This window comes from Ursus americanus, chromosome 22 (genome assembly GCF_024610735.1).
Source record: "Ursus americanus isolate L20-20 chromosome 22, mUrsAme1.1.p, whole genome shotgun sequence".
NCBI classification, from domain to species: domain Eukaryota; kingdom Metazoa; phylum Chordata; class Mammalia; order Carnivora; family Ursidae; genus Ursus; species Ursus americanus.
In genome coordinates this window covers 21,875,899-21,894,310 of record NC_142148.1, presented here as the reverse complement: position 1 = coordinate 21,894,310, position 18,412 = coordinate 21,875,899, and the positions used below count along the sequence as shown (strand labels likewise).

The window sequence follows — 18,412 nt, the reverse complement described above, 5'->3', positions numbered from 1 at the left end:
TCTTACAAACAAAAAATGCAATACAATGTAATAAAATGAGGGAAGGTACAATCACCTGGGAGAGGTGTGATCTATCCCCATTTTACAGATGAGTAAATTTGAGCATAAAAGATTCGCTTCAAACAGTGTGCTCTTTCCATTACACTACTCTGCTTCTGAAAGAGTAGGCAATTAACACCACCCCTCTGATGCTTAAAAGCCTCAGCCTTCCTTGGGGCTGTCCAAAGTTTCCCTTCTTGCTCCAGCCTTGACGTTATCTATTCTCAAGGCTTCAATAGCTACATGTCAGTTACCTCCAAATTTTATCTCTAGTGCAAATGTTTCTACCTAGTTTTCCACCTCTATATCCAATGAGCTAGTTGACTTCTCCATTTGGTATCTCAAATTGAACTACTAGCTTTCCCATCTCATTAGCTGCTCTATTAATCCACCCAGTTGTTCAAGCTTTTGTCCCTCCAGCACACTATCACTGCTCTAAATTCATACTACTTAATCTGACTTACAGCATCCCTGTGACATATGTACTATCTTTCTCCCAATCTTACAGATAAGAGGTTAAATAACTTTTTCTCGGTCACAGTAAGTGGCACTTAGGCTTTTAACACATAGGTCACATGCCTACTAAGTTCCAGACACTATGAGCAACTCCCATGTCTGTTTGTGTTCTTTGCTCTCTCCCTATTTCTTAGAACTGTGCCTGGCATATAGCAGGGGCTCTGTAAATACGTGAAAGAAAAAGGAATGTGGGAGGGTGCCTGGGTGGTTCAGTCGGTTAAGCATCTGCCTTCGGCTCAGGTCATGATCTTGGGGTCCTGGGATTAAGCTTCATGTGGGGCTCCACCCGATTCTCCCTATCAAATAAATAAATCTCTAAAAAAAAAAAAAATGTAGGTCAAAGGAAAGAGATATCACCTTTCACTAATTGGTACTTAGGCCAAGGTTTAAGAGTTAAGATTATGTCTGGGTATTTAAATGAAGTAGGCTTCATCCTATTAGGAGGATCAGAGAATAAAAAACATTAACAATAAATTAGTTGGTGTTTTCCTGGTAATTAATGCTGAGGCATATTTTCACACTACTGTTCACTTCAGCATCTTGGCAAAGAATCCTATTTTCTGCTAAGCTCCCACTGTCCTAAAAATTTTTTTTATATGCTCAACATATACACAAAGACAAAAGAAAGATTTTAATAATGTGCAAGTTTATAATGCAAAGTATTAAAAATAGAGAATAATGAAAAACAGTACTTAGCCCCTTCCTGCCATGAACCCAGGATTTAGGATGCCAACTCAAACCTAAACTAAAACCTAAAGCACACTGTAGACAACAGGACAGAGAATGAGTGGTACTTCCTTCAATTTGGACATTGTGTAAAGTGATAGACGTTTATCCTCATGATGCAAACGACACTCCAACTCCTCCACCAAAAATCATCTCCAGGGCCACACTAGAAAATCAGCCTCATTCCTTTACTACCAGAACCCAACGTGACCCCTGAAATGTTCCCCTGGATTTGGTCCTGAATGACTCGATTGTTTCAAAACCTAAAAAACACCTTCACAAGATGAAGATTACTGACCATGAAGGATATTTAAAAGAATGGGCTACTAGTTCTCAAGGTCATTCCACAACAGAAGTTGCAAGCATTTTGCACATTCTTGGAAAAAGTATCTATACTACACTCTTACAGATGCATACATTCTGTCACTTTTAGGAAAAAAACTGCAGGGCTCTACATTCAGCCAGTCCTCAAAGGCAACAGGGCAGCTATCGCCAGCTCAGACTGCCATCCAGTTGCCATGTACTGGGGCACTCTTCCCATCTCTCTCCTCTGGAGCACCTCGTGGCAGGAAAGCTTCATGAAGTCACTGACAAGACCTAGAGCAACGTGTGGTAGGTGGGTTCCGTGGCTGAAGCTTGAGCAGTTTTCGAGCTGGTGAGGGATCTAACTGTTGTGTGCTTCTCTTCCCTGAAGAGGAAAGACAAAAGTAAATTCCAGTTGAATTCAAAATAACATTTATTGAAAACTTGTTGTATGGACACTGTGCCAGACACTGAAGGGCATTACAATGACAAGAGAGTCTCTGTCCTCAAGGAGATGGCAGTCTGGCAGGAAAGCCAGCTGCAACCACAATTCATACTATAATGTAATGAGAAAATGAAGGTATATATAGCAAATAATTTAGGGCTGGAGAAGGCCAAGGAAAAGCAACAGGGAAGTAATGTCAATGTCACTTAGTGGACTGTTGAAGAATGAAGAGGAAAATGTCAATGGGTATTTAAAAACTTGGATTTAATAAAACAACAACCCGGTGTGTGGGGATTTAATTTTCAGTCTACTGTGTTCCTGTGGAATTAACATCTAGAAATTTCCCATCAACTCTGAGTACACACAGCACAATAATTATTATGAGGGGAGAAAAAGAAATCATCTCATATAGGCCTTATTCTCTGAGACCATATGCTTTGAAGGGCAGTATGTATCTGAAGGGCTATCGTATATAAAATAGTGCAAGCTCTAGTCCCCTGAAGACACACTCACCGAGCTGTACTGACACCTTCTGGAGACATTGGGTACTTTCATCCATAAAAGCATGCAGCTGCTTCACTGAGCCTTGCAGTTCGTCCATCTGCACATGAAAGACAGCTGTGAGCTATAAGGGTCCGTGGCTTCTTTGATGTTCCTCAAAAAAGGACAAGCAAACTCCTGCTCAGGAGCTTTGCCTTTGCTGTCTTTTCAGTCTGGAATGTTTGTGCCATACATTTTGTTTGCTCTTCCAGATTCATGCTCTGTACTTCTCCATGTTGCTCTATGCCCTGGGAGGCTGCAACCCATAACCTCAAACAGAACTCCACATCCTCTGGTGTCTGGGAAGGTTTAGCTAAGAGGGAACCCAAGTGGGAGGGAGCTGAATAAAGTCAGGATGTTTTTATGCAGGCTTGCCGGAAGGGTCGTCTTGAGTTAGTTTTGTCTCTCAACTGAAGGTCATGGCTCTCTCAAAAAGCAGCCCACTATATGACTTTCTTCCTCTGGTACCACATTGTCCTTCCCCTCCGCCCTTCAGGCCTAGGGATAGTAAGAGTTCAGCTGCCTCTAAACCCCAGGTTACTTCACTAATCCTTGTGGTTTCCTCAACAGCCACACTTTATATATCACTCCTTCAATTAACCTTTATCAAGTGCATCTGCTTCCTATCTTGGAGTGATACAATACTATTCTCCCAAATGTCCTCATGGCTCACTTCCTCCTTTCTTTCAAGTCTCTGTTAAAATGGCACCTTAGGGTGTCTGGGTGGTTCAGCTGTTAAGTGTCTGCCTTCGGCTCAGGTCATGATCCCAGCGTCCTGGGATCCAGCCCTGCATCGGGCTCCCTGCTCGGCAGGAAGCCTGCTTCTCCCTCTCCTACTCCCATTGCTTGTGTTCCCTCTCTCACTGTCTCTCTCTGTCAAATATAAATATATTTAAAAATCTTAAAAAAAAAAAAAAAAGGCATCTTAGAGAGGGCACCTGAGTGGCTAGGTCGGTTAAGCGTCTGCCTTTGGCTCAGGTCATGATCCCAGGGTCCTGAGATTGAACCCTATGTTGGGCTCCCTGCTCAGTGGGGAGCCTGCTTCTCCCTCTCCCTCTGCCTGCAGCTCCACTTACAGGACCATCAACAACTGCTCTCTATACAGCAACCTGCTGCCCTTCCTGTATACTCTCTCTTTACCCTGCTTTATTAGCTCTTATCACCACATATTTATTTTTTTTATTGTCCCTCCATGTTTTCCCAAAGTAGAGCTGAATACACTTATCTCATTACACATATTCTCCAGGTCTCTTCTTAACTTCCAAGGCTGACAACATAGCAAAGCTAAATCACCAAATTAACATGAGCCAACTCACCACCAGCTCCATATAATCAAAGACTTTATTCTGGTTCTGCAATATCTTCTGGTAGTCAGGCCTTTTATTAAGGACTTCACTCTGGGAAGATCCAAGATATGTTGCAGGTTCCACTTCAACTTCAGTAACTTTGGTTTCAGCTGATCCTCTGGAGGAAAAAAAAAAAGAACAGAAGAGCGTTCAAGGAATTTTTTTAAAGGCTTTTTATTATTTATTTATTTGAAAGAGATAGTGAGCACGAGCAGAGGGGAGATGGAGAAAGAGAAGCAGACTCCCCACTGAGCAGGGCTCGATCCTGGGACCCTGGGATCGTGACCTGAGCCAAAGGCAGATGCTTAACAAACTGAGCCACCCAGGCGCCCCTCAAGGAATTTTTATAATCATTCTTTGGGGGAAGATATGTAAGACAACCTAGTGGAAAAGTTTCCAATAAGGCTTTATTAACCTGAACAAATATTATTCCACTCTACTGTAGGCGTAGGCTCTCTTATTAACAGGGGGTCTGAAATGATTATTCCAGTGTTAACATATTTATACCACTGGACTCCAGGAAATGCTAGAACCTTCAGATCAGTTGACTCCACCTAACAGTAAGGTCCATTTACAAAAAGGACTATATGTGAGGTAAAGCCAAAGCTTGCTTTCCTGAAATCCATGTCTATGGTCTCTTCCAAAAAAACCTGGGCCACTTCAATTATCTGAAATAACCGAATATGATGGAGAGTTCATGAAAACTGAGAACTCTTTAACAACAACCACTCCTACAATTTCCTGACTGCTAGACCCTGCTAAACACGTTCCTCCATTTCGCCTCATTTAACACTCACAATAACCCAACGAGGTGGGTACTAATATTAACCCCATTTTCAAGAGGATCTTCAAGCTTAGAGATTACTATCATCCCCAAGGGAACAAAATGAAGGAGTAGTTAGTATTTGAACAGAGACAATCTGCTTCCAGAAGCATTCCTCTTAACCAATAAGCTATGCCACATCAAAAGTTCTTATTCTGAAACTGCCATCTTATACTTTACCTAGCTTCATAAACAGAACATGTAAGGGGCGAATAAAGTAACTGGTGACCATCAGTGCCTGGACTGCAGAAGTTTTCCAACTATGCTCCTGAAAGCACCTCTTTACTAAGAAGCCACTCTGCAGTTAGGGTTTTAGCTAACATTTTATATTTGGGTTTCCAGCTGAGATTCTGTTGGGGGAAAAAAAAGCTTAAGTGGCTTAGATGGCCAATTAAATCAAAGTCTAGCGCCTTCCCACTCTCTTATGCCTTTAGGACCCAAAGATCCTCTTTCCTGTGCGCTTTCATCACCCACCTCCATGTCTTTGCACCTCCATGAAGAACCTGGCCAGGGTTCTCTCCCGTACCTGCAGCTTGAAGGCCACGTACAAACTGATGTGCCCTGACCAAGTTTTTGGTCCAATCCCAAAAAAAAGGTACCCCGGTACAGGGCAGAGATATGCCTGTCTCCCCCAGGATGTGGAACAGCAGCCAAGGACACAGAACAGAAGCAATTCTGTTCTTTGACTGAAAATAGTGACACCTACTCTCCTTCCCCTTCCCGCAACTCTCCATTTATAGTCCTAGGGTGCTAATACACATTTTACAGAGCTTTGATGAATTGATTGGCCTATGAGAAAGAGTCATTCTTCAATTTGTGCTAACAGAACTGAAATCAATGCAAATCAAATTCCACAAGGTAGAAAGATTGCTTCCTATTTCCAGTCATGGATCTAACCTGGATATGATCTCTTCAGCCTCCTTCTGGTAGTGCTGCAAGAGCTGATCCCAAGACTGACGTTCTATAGAAAATCTATAGAAATCAGGGGGAAAAAATCAGTTACTTTTGATCATCTCATTCGGAATCACTCAGGGCAACAGTAAGTACATTAGGTCTCTACTATGGTTCGAAGATGTGAGTAAAAAGGACATTAAAGGATTAGAAAGCCCGACTGATTGGGAGGATATTAATTTAATCAACTCAAACATGAGTTCTTAAAATCAAATTAACATCCTTATTCCCTAGACTCCATTCTATGAAACTGGCCCTGAGTAGAGCCCACAAGATCCCAATATGCAGCTTTCTGAATTCTAGTGTTAACACACTAGTACTGAGACTCTGAATGGGATGTTTACTATTCATTTTTTCCAAACCTAGTTATTTTCTCCGGATGAATTTAGATTTTCCAACAAAGGATCATTCATTTTCACTTACTTTGTTATGTATTCCTTCATCTCAGCCACTGACGTTTCCAGAGACAAATCTGATTCTTTTCTGGAATACAGATAGGATTGTAAGATCAACATAAATCTTTCAAGAGCCCTTGCTTTTAATAGGATGCCTTACATAATTTTAATGGCAGTAAAAGATGTTCAGAATTCATTTTTCAACAAACATTTATTCTTGGGCTCTATCTCCCTTTTGCACTAGATAACAGTTTCCTCAGTGGTCTCTTTATTTTCTGTTTCTCTCATCGATTCCAATTCACCTATAGCCAGATTACCCTTCCCTAAAATATTCCATAATTTTGTTTTCCTTGTCTTAAATTCTGTGACTCTCCACCGCATTCAGAATAAAAGTCAAAACTCCTTAACCTGGCACTTTAGGCTGTGTTTTGGCTCCAACCAGCTCATTAACTTTGATTCCAATTGTTGCCTTTCACCTATTCTGTCCCATATAATCTCACTCAGCCTGACCCTCAAACATCTGGCGTTTACCATCTCCAAACTTTTGTTCACATCATTTTTTTAAAAGATTTATTTATTTGAGAGAAAGAGAGACAGAGAAAGAGTGATTGGAGGAAGGGACAGAGAGAGAGAATATCCAAGTAGACTCCCACTGAGCATGGAGCCCGACTCGGGGCTTGATCTCACAAGCCATGAGATCAGTACACCGGAGCAGAATCCAAGAGTCGGACACTCAACTGACTGAGCTGCCCAGGTGCCCCCTGTTCACATCATTTTCGAGTCCCTTTTTTTTGAGCCATCTTTTAAGGCCCAACAATACTTTTGTATATGACCATCTTTTCTTCCCACTCCAAATGATACTATCAGTGGCCAGGGATCACATTTACTTACACCAAAGGCTCAGCTCAGTTGGGTTACTAATCCTGATGCAAAAGAAGCAGGCACCGAAAATGCCAAAATTCTGCAGATGTACTTGGTATTTTACCTGGCAAAGACAAGTTAGCTGTGCCGCCTTTCATTTTTCTCTACAAACGCCTGTGACACATAGCCTCCATCACCTCTCACTGAGACGCAGCAGCTAACAGCTTAAAAACACTGCATTAAAAGAGATACTATGTCGAGCCAACGTACTTTTCATTTCCTGGATAGCAATGTTAATTCTAACAATCTGTGGGAAAGCAGACCTTTGTGAATTCAAAACTAAAAAGTTTTATGAGGTAGGCCCAAGTGACATGAATTGTTGCAAAGCAGGATAGGCCCTGCCCCTGTAGAGGAACTACCAGTTTGGGGGTGGGATTTAAAAACTTCTCCTAATATTCTTGCTTACCAACAGCTGAAGAACTTAAGTTTATCACCAACTTGCATTGCTAGCAAAGATCTGAACGATGCTTTTCTTCCATGGCTGATTCCATCCCACCACTCAGGTCTTACAGGTCTTCTCTGAATACTAACTAAAGTTGCCCATCCCCTCAAGTCACTGTCATAGTTACTGACTTCTTAGATCGTCACTACCTAAAATCCTTATTTTCTATGTATTTGATTGTCTCTCCTGTTAAAATACGTAAGAAGGACCTTGCTTGACTTATTTATCATTTTATCTCCAGCATCTAGAAGAGGCTGGTGTGTAGAAGATGCTGGATAAATGTCTGTTGAGTGAATAAACAACTAATTATAATGAAAAGTCTTAATTCAATTATAATTTAGGACAGAAAGGGAACTGCACATACCCTTTTGAATCTTCAAAACATTTTTGTAGAGTTCCATTACTTTCCAGGCTCTCTGCAAAATGTTTCAATTCTTCAGAAAGAGAAGATGCTAGAGGGAAAAAAAGTACACGTTATAAAATAAAAACAATATGAATTTTCACAGCAAGCTGCTGACAAAGATATACTCAAAGTGGTCACAACTCTAGGTCCCCTCTTACATTCTGGCCCTCTCACGCATTCAAAGAAGTAGTATAAATATGCAGAAAGATTTTATCTTTTTTCTTTGGGTAGGTACAGAAAAAATGGAAGACAACTCCTCTTTATGACATTTATGATAGTGTCTTTTTATACTTGACTGGTGAAAACTAGTTAAAAGTTACATGTGCACTGACATTTCATTCTTTCGAGAAATCTCAACTGCTGGCACTGAAAGGAAGAACATATTACAGAAGTCAGGCAACAGGCAGGGGCATAATGAAAAATGCTAAAGGAGAATAAAGAATTATGGGCATAAGGTAAAAACAGGTCTCTGCTTTGACTTGGAAGAATCTGTAATTGCACTCAGGTGAGAAATGCAGAGGGGAAAGCAGATGTTAAAAGCTATTGTATCTACTCTAATTATGGTGATGGTCCAATGCTGAGATAAACAACAGTCTGAGTTCATATATTTTCCAGGTCTTTTAAGTGGGTAACATGGAATATTTCTGACCCTGGATGATTATGCAGTTGCACTGTAAATAACTACTTCCTAGAAAGTTGAAAATGGATTCCTTAGAATATTTGTAACTTATATCACAGATGAACAGCTAATTTCCTTAAGTAGAAAGAGTTCCTACAATCTGATGTAAAAAAGCCAACATCCCAATTTTCAAAAACAAAACATGAGCCTTTCCAGCAGTGCCGACCTCCCCACAAGAACATCCCCTCTTGAAGGACCTCCTCCACCCATCCTGGAAGAGAAAAGGACGCACAAGAAGTGCCTGGCGCAGAGCCCTAAGTCCTACTTCATGGATGTGAAGTGCCCAGGATGCTACAAAATCACCACCGCCTCTAGCCATGCACAAACAATAGTTTTGTGTGTTGGCTGCACCACTGTCCTTTGCTAGCCTACGGGAGGAAAATCAAGGCTAACGGATGCTCCTTCAGACAGAAAGCAGCGCTAAAAGCACCCTGAATCAAGATGAGGGGCAAACTACCCCAATCAACACATTTTGGATTTAAAAAAAAAAAAAGAACAAAGTTTACAAACAAACAATACACAGAAAATGAAGAGTGGGTGGCTCTAACAATACGAAAAAGTGCTTATTCTCTTTGAAAGAAAAAGGAACACAGATTAAAACTAGAAAATACTTTTTTTCATCTATCAAATAGTAAAAAATCTGAATTGTTTGATAAAACTGTTGTTAGTATGAAAAAATAGGTACTTGCATATACTGCTGGTAAGAGAATAAACTGATATAACCTTTCTGGAGGGCAATCTGGTAATTTCTCACATTTCATTTGATCTATGTAATTCCAATTCTAGAAATTTATCTTATTTTTACTTGTGTACGTGCCAAAAGGCTTGTGTAAAAAAGTATTCATTACCTTATTCATTATAATAGCAAAAGACTGGAAACAACCTTAAAAGCCCATCAGTAAAGAACTAGTTAAATCATATATGGAACATTTATAAAATGAAATATCATATGGCTACTAAAACGTCAAGACGGTTCTATATGTGCAATACGGAACAACGTGCAAGACATATTGTTTGGTTTAAAAAAAAAAAGACATGGGGCGCCTGGGTGGCTCAGTCAATTAAGCATCTGCCCTTGGCTCAGGTCATGATCCCAGGGTCATGAGATTGAGCCCTCCATCGGGCTCCTCGCTCAGGACAGACTCTGCGTGAGTTTCTCTCTCCCTCGTCCTTTGCCCCTCCCCCTGCTCCCTCCCTCCCACCCTTTCTAAAATAAACATATAAATCTAAGGAAAAAAAAAAAGACAAGATAAAGAACAGTGCAGAGAGTATGTGTTCATTTGGTATTCATGTAAAATGTTGCAAATGCAGTAAGATCCCTGTAATAATTCACAGGAAGTTGGCGTCTCTAGTGGACTCTGCAGAGAGGGGTTGGACTGGCTTGGGGTGAGAGGCAGGCTTTTCACTTTTATACCTTCTGAATGTCATAAGCATATATTCTTACTTTTTAAAACACAATTCTAAAATAGAGAGGGGGGCTGGTTTTGTGAGGCAGCAGGTCCTATAAATGGGGGTCCTGAAAGTGGGGCCTCAACTGACCCAAACAGAAGTTAAAGCCAAAGGCCAAAGCTTTCTCATCTATTCTTAGCAACTTACCTTTGGCTCTAAAACTTTCAAGACTGAAGCCCTCAGTGTCCTTTAGGAAAGGTTCAATTTTCTGAACAGAGAACTAAATAAAGGAAAACACTTTCAGTACAACAACCAAGATTTTCCAGGTCAGTCCTAAGTTCATGTAATTTCATGTTGTTTAATCAATGTGAAAGTAAACATGATTTAATTTTTATACCTAAGATTTTTTGTATAAACAAATAAGTAGATCAGGAAAAATCTCTTTGATTTTTGGTTCAGAGAAACATGGTCATTTAATTAACACAAATGACTTATCTAAACTGATGTAATCACCAGGTAGCCATACAATTCCCACTTGGTATGTAGTCAGACCTCAAATGTCTGCTTTAACTTAAAATATTGACCTTCACCCACTTTAAATTCCCATACTTTGCTGCCAATGGGCAAAATACACTAGATGGAGAAGGGGTCAGCTGCTCACTTAGCAGCAGGAGCAGCACCAGTGGGACTGGTAGAGAGCCTAGTCCAGAGAGAAATCAGCTGCTGCTGGGATTCAATCTGGCTTTTAAATTAATCCCACCTAGAGAGAAACATCTTTTAATTTTAACTGATACATCACACAATACTGATCTCCCTTTGGGGCTGTCACAGTAACAGTTTAAAAAAAAAAAAAGAAAGAAAGAAAAAGAAAGCATTTCTCAATCCCAAGACTCTTACCTGGAAGCTGGAAAGCAGGAGAGCAACCAGCCGTTTGCTTTCTGTTAAGTTGGCACTGATGGATCTGCTGAGCTCTAACATAAAATATCACCACATGTCAGGAGCGAGATTCTAACGCAGTCAGCAAAGTAAAAAAACTGAAAATTGCCCTTCCTCTTGATGGGGTCTAACTTTAGGCAAGAACGCCTAGGCAGCCTTTTCTACTTGAAAGAATTCATATTCAGTATATCTAATTTTTACCAAAAGATGAAATTTACCTGTTTATGTGTACTAACCTTAAAAAGTTATTAAAAACCTTTTATGGATTACATTAAAATCTTGCCTATTAGGGACACCTGGATGGCTCAGTCAGTTAAGTGTTCAACTCTTAATTTTGGCTCAGGTCAGGATCTCAGAGTAGTGGGATCAATCCCTGCAACCGGCTCCCTGCTCAGCTGGAAGTCTACTTGAGCTTCTCTCCCTCTGCCTCTGCCCCTGCTCACACGCAGGCTCTCTCTTTCAAATAAATAATTAAATCCTTAAAAAAATAAAATCAAAAATAACAAAAACAATAATGTAACTTAAAAATATTTTTTTTGATGTTTTATTTTCAGCATTTAAGGAAAGGAGATGGGAACATTTGAGCATCTTTAGGACAGGCACTGCAATGTGCTTTTTTCTTAAAGTAGGCTCCATGCCCAATGTGGGGCTTGAACTCAGGACCGAGATCAAGAGTTGCAATGCTCAGGTGCCTGGGTGGCTCAGTAGATTAAGCATCTGCCTTCGGCTCGGTCAGGATCTCAGGGTCCTCATGTGGAGCCCCACATAGGGCTCCCTGCCCAGTGGGGGCGGGGGGGGCGTTCTCCTTCCTCTCCCTCCTGCCCCCTGCTAATGCTGTTACTGTCTCTCTTCCAAATAAATAAATAAATCTTAAAAAAAAAAAAAAAAGAGTCACATGCTCTACCAAGTTAGCCAGGCGCCCCTGAAGTGTGCTTTATATACAGTCTCGTAAATATGAGCTCCATTTTACAGATGGGAAAACTGAAGCTCAGAGGGCAGATAACTTGCTGGAGGCCAGATATTGGTGGAGCCAGAATTCAATCCCAAGTCTGCCACCAAAAAAAGTGTATTTTCCCACTAAGAGCCATGCTGCCTCTCTATAATGACCTAATAATAACATTAATAGTAATCTGTTGAACACTTGCTATATAAAAGGCATTTCATAAAATGCTATGCACACCTCATTAAAACTGAAGGCAAGTAGCTTATCAATTCCATTTTACAAATGAGGACACTGAGGCACAAAGGCTAGATGATAGGTAACTTGCCCAAGGTCACATAGTGAGTCCCCCTGAATTGGAGGGGGATTTTACATAATGATGCCACTGAATCCTCAAACGACTACAAGATGTAGATACTGTTTTTTCAATTATGTCCGTCTAAAAACATCAATTATTATACAGCAAAAGAAGTTTGCTCTGACAATTCGAGATACATATATTTTTGTCCTCCAGCTTCAGCTGGCTGTGTTTTGAGTTCTTTTGGCTCCTAATTATTTCTCATTGCTGTTAATAGAGAAAAACAGGATATCTTCTGCCTATAACCAAAGAAACCTGGCAAGTGGCCAGGAATAACCAGGAGATAACCAATCTTATTACATCAGTGATTTTCTGTTATACAGAATTTTAGGCGTGTAGGCCCTGGAACAGAGATGAAGGTAGGGAACTGCTGCTGTTTTTTGGCACACCTACAGAGTAAAGCACGTGAGCACAATTGTGGCAGCAATATGCTAAATGGCTATTTTTACCCAGATTTCCTTCTAGACATCAGGCCATCTGGAAGTGAGCTAATATCTTTAAAATAATCACAATAGCTTAACACTGGAGCTATTTTCTTACTATATGCCAAGAACTGTGTTATATATCAATTCATTTAATTCTCACACAACCCTGTAAAACAGGTATTATTTCATCCCATTTACTGATAAGGACTGTAAGGCAAAGGAGCTGAAGTAATCTGCTCAAGGTTACACAACTAGTAAATTCTTCCTGAAATGTACTGGACTTTCCACATTAAATCTTGCACTTCAGTGCTTACTGAGATGTAATTATTATTGTATATTCACACAAATCACATTCAAATATGGCATGTCTAAAAACTTAGTTTGCACCAAGATATTTTTACATGCATCCTCCCTCTGAGATATTTTCAGTTATAAAGCCTATAATAGGGTAGCAACCCATCTACCTTCTGTTTCACTTTAGGAAATGACAGAAAGTCATATGAAGAAATCTTTAATGCCTCCTCTCATCCTAGCAAAGATGAGTGTTGAACAACTGTAAACTAAATTCTGTTCATGGTGGAGATTACAATGGGCAGCTGCTAAAATAATAGCAATCATACAGAACACTTGCTAGGTGTTTGACATTAGTAGTTAGGATCTTAGAATATCCCCTTTACAGATGAGGAAACTGAGGTTGACAGGGGTGACATGATTTGCTCAGTCACATAACAAATGGCAGAGCCAAGTCAATCCTCCTCCATTCTTTCTGCCATACCTCACTGCCTCTTATCTGAGCTGGAACTCCTGTCTTACGTACACAGCACCCCACCTGTGATGCCCTGATGAAAGGCAGGCAGTGACTTCCGCCGGCTCATTTCTTTCATACTTGCTCGCCGCCAAGATTGACTCTTGTCTTGACGATTGGGAGATTGTTCTTGGGGGGACAAATGAAGGGACCTGGACTGAAGTCCCTCCTGGTGGCCGAGATCACAACTTCCCCTCATTTTAGGGCTAGAGCCAAGGTGAATTCTTTCCTCTGAAATGCCTTGAGTCATCTCCAGGGAGGCAGGTGATTTGCTACACACTTCCACCGGGGTGGGATCCGATTCCAGTGGATGATCATGAGTCTTAGATGTCACCGGTTCCTCTTCTAGCACTTGTTATGAAAAAGTCAAAATACAAAATCAAACCCACAACGATGCATCCGAGCAAAAAGGTGGAAAAGAAAATATATGCCCCAGATCATGGAAACAGTGAGGAAGCATCTCTGCAAATATGTGAATATGTGATTCCAAATCTACCAGGAGCCAGGAAAGCATTTGTGTATAGCTCAGAAACCTGAACCCAAGGCAAGAGGTCCTCAATTTTACTACAATACTTACCTTCAGTAGTTTCCGTTCTAATTACTGAAGTCATCCTGGATGAAGAACCCTGAAAACAGGAAAACGAGGTTATCTGTTCTTCACATTTCAGCCTCAGTCTCGCTGGGGCTTTACGACCCCGGAAGAGACCTTGTGTTGTCCAGCCTCTCTGACCCATTCGTCTCTGCCTGACAAGGCCCCGCCCAGTCCCACCTCCTCCACCTCCTCCAGAGACTATCAGACTATCATCACCTCTTATACTGAATTTCTACAGAACTCATCGTTAGAAATACTCATGTCTCGCTTAAGGCGTACCCTCCTTTATTTTCCAATTATTTAACAGTCCCTCGTATCCTAGATGGCATCATGATCTACATGGTCTTCCAAACTAGAAAAATCACATCACCCTTTACTTATGTTTAATCTCCACATCCAAAGTCCTGTCCATCCTACCTCCAACAGTCTCCGGAAAGCTTTTCTCCACTTGCAGTTCTTAGTTTGGGTCTCAGAACTTCCACCACCTGCCTCCCCCTCCCCAGAGTAATCTTACAGCCTCTCCACTAGTCTTCCAACATCCAGCACTGCTCCTCTCCAGTCCATTCTTTAGACAGCAGCAGAGATTCTTCCAGTATTTCATTAACTAGTCCTAACCTACCCGTCCCTGCTCTCTCCTGCCAGCCCCACTCCCTGCACCACTTTTGGATCTTACACACACACTGCCTGTAAGACTTATTCAGCCTTCCCAACCTACCTCAAATGTGAAGCTTTCCAACCACTTCTCTAGGCAAAGTTGGTTGCTCCACCCCTTAGTCTTCCTAGCACTGAAAAATCTGTTTACATGTCTGTCACCGCAGCCAGACTGTATTTGTATTCCTGGTGGCTGTCAGAGACAACTGACAGGAAGAAGGCAAAGAAGGACATGACTGAGGCGTCTCTGCATCTTCCACACTTACCCCTCCCTCCCAGCAGAAATCTGTATGTGGGGGAGGGACTCTAAATAAAGAGAAATGAATACATACGGAGGGACAGCATGGGAAAGGTAACAGAACAAGTGTGGGTAGGTCAAGGATCTAGATCCCCACAGTTACAGCTGTATCACAGATTCGAGCCTGGATAATAACAGCAACAAATGTCATTTGTTAAGCTGCTTGTTAAGCGCTTATTATATCCCACGATCTGTTCACGTATGTGCGCGGGCGTTTTATTTGCATCATTATCTCATTATCCCAATGAATCCTTTCCACAGCTCTGTAAATGATATCATTAATTCCTCCCTGCAGATAGGGGAACGGAGGTTAGGAGGGGCAAAAGCCCGGACCACTGGGGGAAGCCTGGGGGTGCGGGTGCAGAGGTGGAATTCGAACCCAGGCCTGTGACCCACCCCCACCCCTCAAACACCGTTCTGCACACGCCCCGAGCGAGAAGCGCGGCCCGCCCTTGGGATTCCTCTCACCCCGAGGAGGCCGCAGCGCCCCGGCTCCCCCAGTCCTCGCTGTTTGGGGGGCGGCGACCGGTCTGGGCTGGGCGGAGAGGTCCGACGCCAAGGAGGCTGGGGCGGGGATGAGCCGAACGGCGTCCACGGAGAGGTCTGTGACTTCCTGACTTCGGGACGACGCCAGTCCAGCCCGCAGCCTCCGTCCCGGAGATACAAGCCCACAAATCACTCTCTGCGGCCAAGGATAGCGCTTCGACGACCTGCGCCACTGCGGCCGCTCTTCCCGGGCCTGGGCAGCCACGGCTGCCGCGGCTTCTGAAAGTCCCGCCAACCAAGAGCGCCTGCGCAGTTGGCATCCGTGCACGCATGCGCAAAACGTCGGCCTCGTCTACGCGCATGCGTAAACTGGTGTTCAAACCTCTTGCCTCCCGCCCTCCCCTGCCCGCTTCATCCAAGTCCTTACTGGTCCAGACCCGGCCACGCAAGCTGTTTCCCCAGCTACGCCACGCCCCTGGAGTCCCCTCCTACTGACTCCACCTCATCTCGTCCTTTGCGCTGGACGCGCTCGGAGCCCGTTGAAGATGGGGAAGCAGAGGCCCAGCGAGGTACTTGCCAAAGGAATACGGTGGATCACGGGGCATCTGATGCCCTGCCCCTTCGTTAGGCCATGGTCCCCACCCTTTTATATTGTTAACTGCAAAAACGTGGGCTGTGTCTCTCCCAGGGCAGTATGGAGCTCTGTACTCTGTTTTATTCTATCCTATTCCCGCTCTAGCACTTTATCTTTTTCTGTGACCCCTTCAATACTGGCAAAGTTCATGAACTCTCATGTGCAGCCTTATTGCAGGCCATCCCCCTCCCCAAGCTGCTTGCGGCTCCTCTGCCCACCCCTGTTGTTTCTTTCCTTTGCTCCTTTGCTTAAGCTTGGGAAGCCCATTCCAGCTTTTTTCTGCAAAATTCTCCCAATTTTAAGTCTCAGCTGAGGATTCATCTCTCTCAGACTCTTCTCTGAGGCTCCAGACTGAAAACTGTGTTCCCAGAAGCCCAACCGTGTCTACTCCACGATCCCTTGCTGGCATGGGAGCCCCCAGTGAGCAGGCTGCTTCTTCAGCACCTAGCATGATGCCATGGAAATGTCCCTTTGCATATGCAATCCTTTCAGATCCGAAACCAAATGTTAAATTATTAGCAGTCCATAAAGTCTGAAAGACCAGTTGGGGAGCAGCAGCTGGAATGTGACTGTGGTCATCCTTCCATAGCAGCTGCGGTCCTTGGAAAGGTTTTCTGATGGGAAGTAGAAATCTGCCTTCCTGAAATTTTCCACCCTGTGGTTGCAGCCTGCTGGCTCTAATAGCCGTCTGAAAGCAGAGATTTGTTCTTGGTTCCCAGAATATCACTTTCTGGGGCTCAGTGGTACCCAGTTCCTTCTGTGCCTGCCCCCATCTTTCAGCTCCTCATTTGTCAATGTCCCAGGAACAGAACACAATGTTCCCAGCCAGGGCTGGTCATTCTGAGGCACAGTGAGAATATTGCTTCATGGATTCCAGACCCAATACATCCTCTGTCCTTTCTCTGCTCTCAGTTCTCCCATGGCTTCCTACGGTCTGCTAGATGTAGACATTCCTTCCCTCATAAGGCACTGCATGATCTGACCCAGGCTTTTTCATCACTCCTCACTCCAGTGACAACCTTTGGGTTCCCCAGTTCCACTCTGCTCTTTCTACTAGGCTTCCATACGTGTACTCCCTCACCCTGGAGCCACCTTCTGTCTGACTCCTGCCTATCATATGCCACTATCCCCTTCATTTATTCAACATCTCAACCTCAGGTGCCAGTTCAGAGGTCCTTCTGTGAAGTCTTCTGGGTCTTCCTAGCTCCCCGAACACTCTGAGTTCCCCCTGCCATTGACACTTGCTTTCCTGTCTTCCAGGCCTATATATTGCACTCTCAATGCCTAGCACAACTTAGTTGTTGTTGGCTTCACTCCCCCAACTCCCACCCCCAAAGAAAAAGACAGAGGGAGGGAGAGAGATGTAGATTTTTCATGACAGCCAGCTTCCAGAATGGTCCCCAATAGTCTCTGCTTCCTGGTGTTCATGCCCTGTGTATTCCTCTTCCACACTGAGTACAGCTGATCTGTATAACCAGTAAGATGCTGCAGAAATGACTGTGTGATTTTCAAAGTTTAGTCATAAAAGACATTGTGACTTCTTCCCTGCTTTCTCATAGATGACTTGCTCTACGGCAAGCCAGCCGCCATGTTGTGAGGATACTCAAGCAGCGCTATCGTCTACGTGGAGAGGAACCGAGGCCTCCTCCTGCCAACACTGACTTGCCAAGCATATGAGTGAGCCACCTTGCAAATGGATCTTCTAGCCCGTCAGGACTTCACATGACTGCACCTCTTTGAGACACTGAGTCAGAACTACCTAGCTCTGATTCCTGATTCATAGCACCTGTGATCTAATAAATGTTTTGGGCCAATTAATTATACTGTAATAGATAACTGACCCATGTCTAAAGTGTCCTCTTTTTTTTTCCACGACAAATTTTTATAAGTTTTTTTTTTTGTAGAGGGGCACCTGGGTGTCTCAGTCGTTGAGCGTCTGCCTTCGGCTCAGGGCATGATCCTGGCATTCTGGGATCGACCCCCGCATCAGGCTCCTCCACTGAGAGGCTCCTCTCCCACTCCCCCTGCTTGTGTTCCCCACTCTCTCGCTGCCTGTCTCTCTCTTTCTCTCTCTGTCAAATAAATAAAATCTTTAGGAAAGGTGTTTTTTTTTTTTTTGTAGAAAATAACATTTTTGAACACTCTGGTTTCTTAGTGGTCATATCACATTTCATAGGAGACTCTGAGGTGTAAGGAATCAGTATCCAGAACCCCTGGTGGCCCCTCCCAGGTGACCCAAACTAGCCAGCTGACTGTGGCATTCCCAGGACTCCCTCCTTCCCAAGCAGCTGGGCTGTGTGTGGTGTGCGTATGTGTGTGTGTGTGTGTGTGTGTGTGTGTGTGGTGGGGGAGGGGTGTAAAATCAGGCT

The 18,412-nt window shown here is 43.2% G+C and overlaps 1 protein-coding gene, 1 long non-coding RNA gene and 1 pseudogene across 4 annotated transcripts; 2 read left to right on the top strand and 1 right to left on the bottom strand.

The window, feature by feature from the left end:
* Nucleotides 1-1,180: 1,180 nt before the first annotated feature.
* On the bottom strand, nucleotides 1,181-15,721 carry DSN1 (DSN1 component of MIS12 kinetochore complex). 3 transcript variants are annotated; one of them, XM_045804556.2, is made up of 12 exons: nucleotides 15,392-15,721; nucleotides 14,690-14,831; nucleotides 13,960-14,008; nucleotides 13,407-13,733; nucleotides 10,816-10,889; nucleotides 10,126-10,198; nucleotides 7,812-7,899; nucleotides 6,113-6,172; nucleotides 5,636-5,710; nucleotides 3,886-4,033; nucleotides 2,543-2,630; nucleotides 1,181-1,969 (listed from the first exon to the last, which is right to left on the bottom strand). In XM_045804556.2, exons 3-12 carry the CDS (start codon nucleotides 13,991-13,993, stop codon nucleotides 1,866-1,868), a joined length of 1,071 nt encoding a protein of 356 aa, XP_045660512.2. In that variant the 5' UTR covers nucleotides 13,994-14,008; nucleotides 14,690-14,831; nucleotides 15,392-15,721; the 3' UTR covers nucleotides 1,181-1,865. The 3 variants fall into 3 exon arrangements, with proteins under 3 accessions (XP_045660512.2, XP_045660513.2, XP_045660511.2); XM_045804557.2 differs by having other exon boundaries at nucleotides 14,690-14,818; nucleotides 15,392-15,597; XM_045804555.2 differs by lacking the exon at nucleotides 14,690-14,831.
* Nucleotides 8,511-8,953, top strand: LOC123796914 (small ribosomal subunit protein eS27 pseudogene; annotated as a pseudogene).
* Nucleotides 15,722-15,823: 102 nt separating the features above from the next.
* LOC123796957 (uncharacterized) lies at nucleotides 15,824-18,143 on the top strand. The gene is made up of 2 exons (XR_006780844.2): nucleotides 15,824-15,978; nucleotides 17,603-18,143. It is a non-coding gene; the product is annotated as an uncharacterized LOC123796957 (long non-coding RNA).
* Nucleotides 18,144-18,412: the final 269 nt, after the last annotated feature.

Coding starts and splice junctions, on each gene's coding strand:
- DSN1 (XM_045804556.2), bottom strand. CDS start 13,993: ATGACTTCAGTAATTAGAACGGAAACTACTGAAG. Junction 10,890..13,406: donor CTTTCATCAGGGCATCACAG/GTGGGGTGCTGT, acceptor ATTTTATGTTAG/AGCTCAGCAGATCCATCAGT. Junction 1,970..2,542: donor GAAGGTGTCAGTACAGCTCG/GTGAGTGTGTCT, acceptor TTTCCTCTTCAG/GGAAGAGAAGCACACAACAG.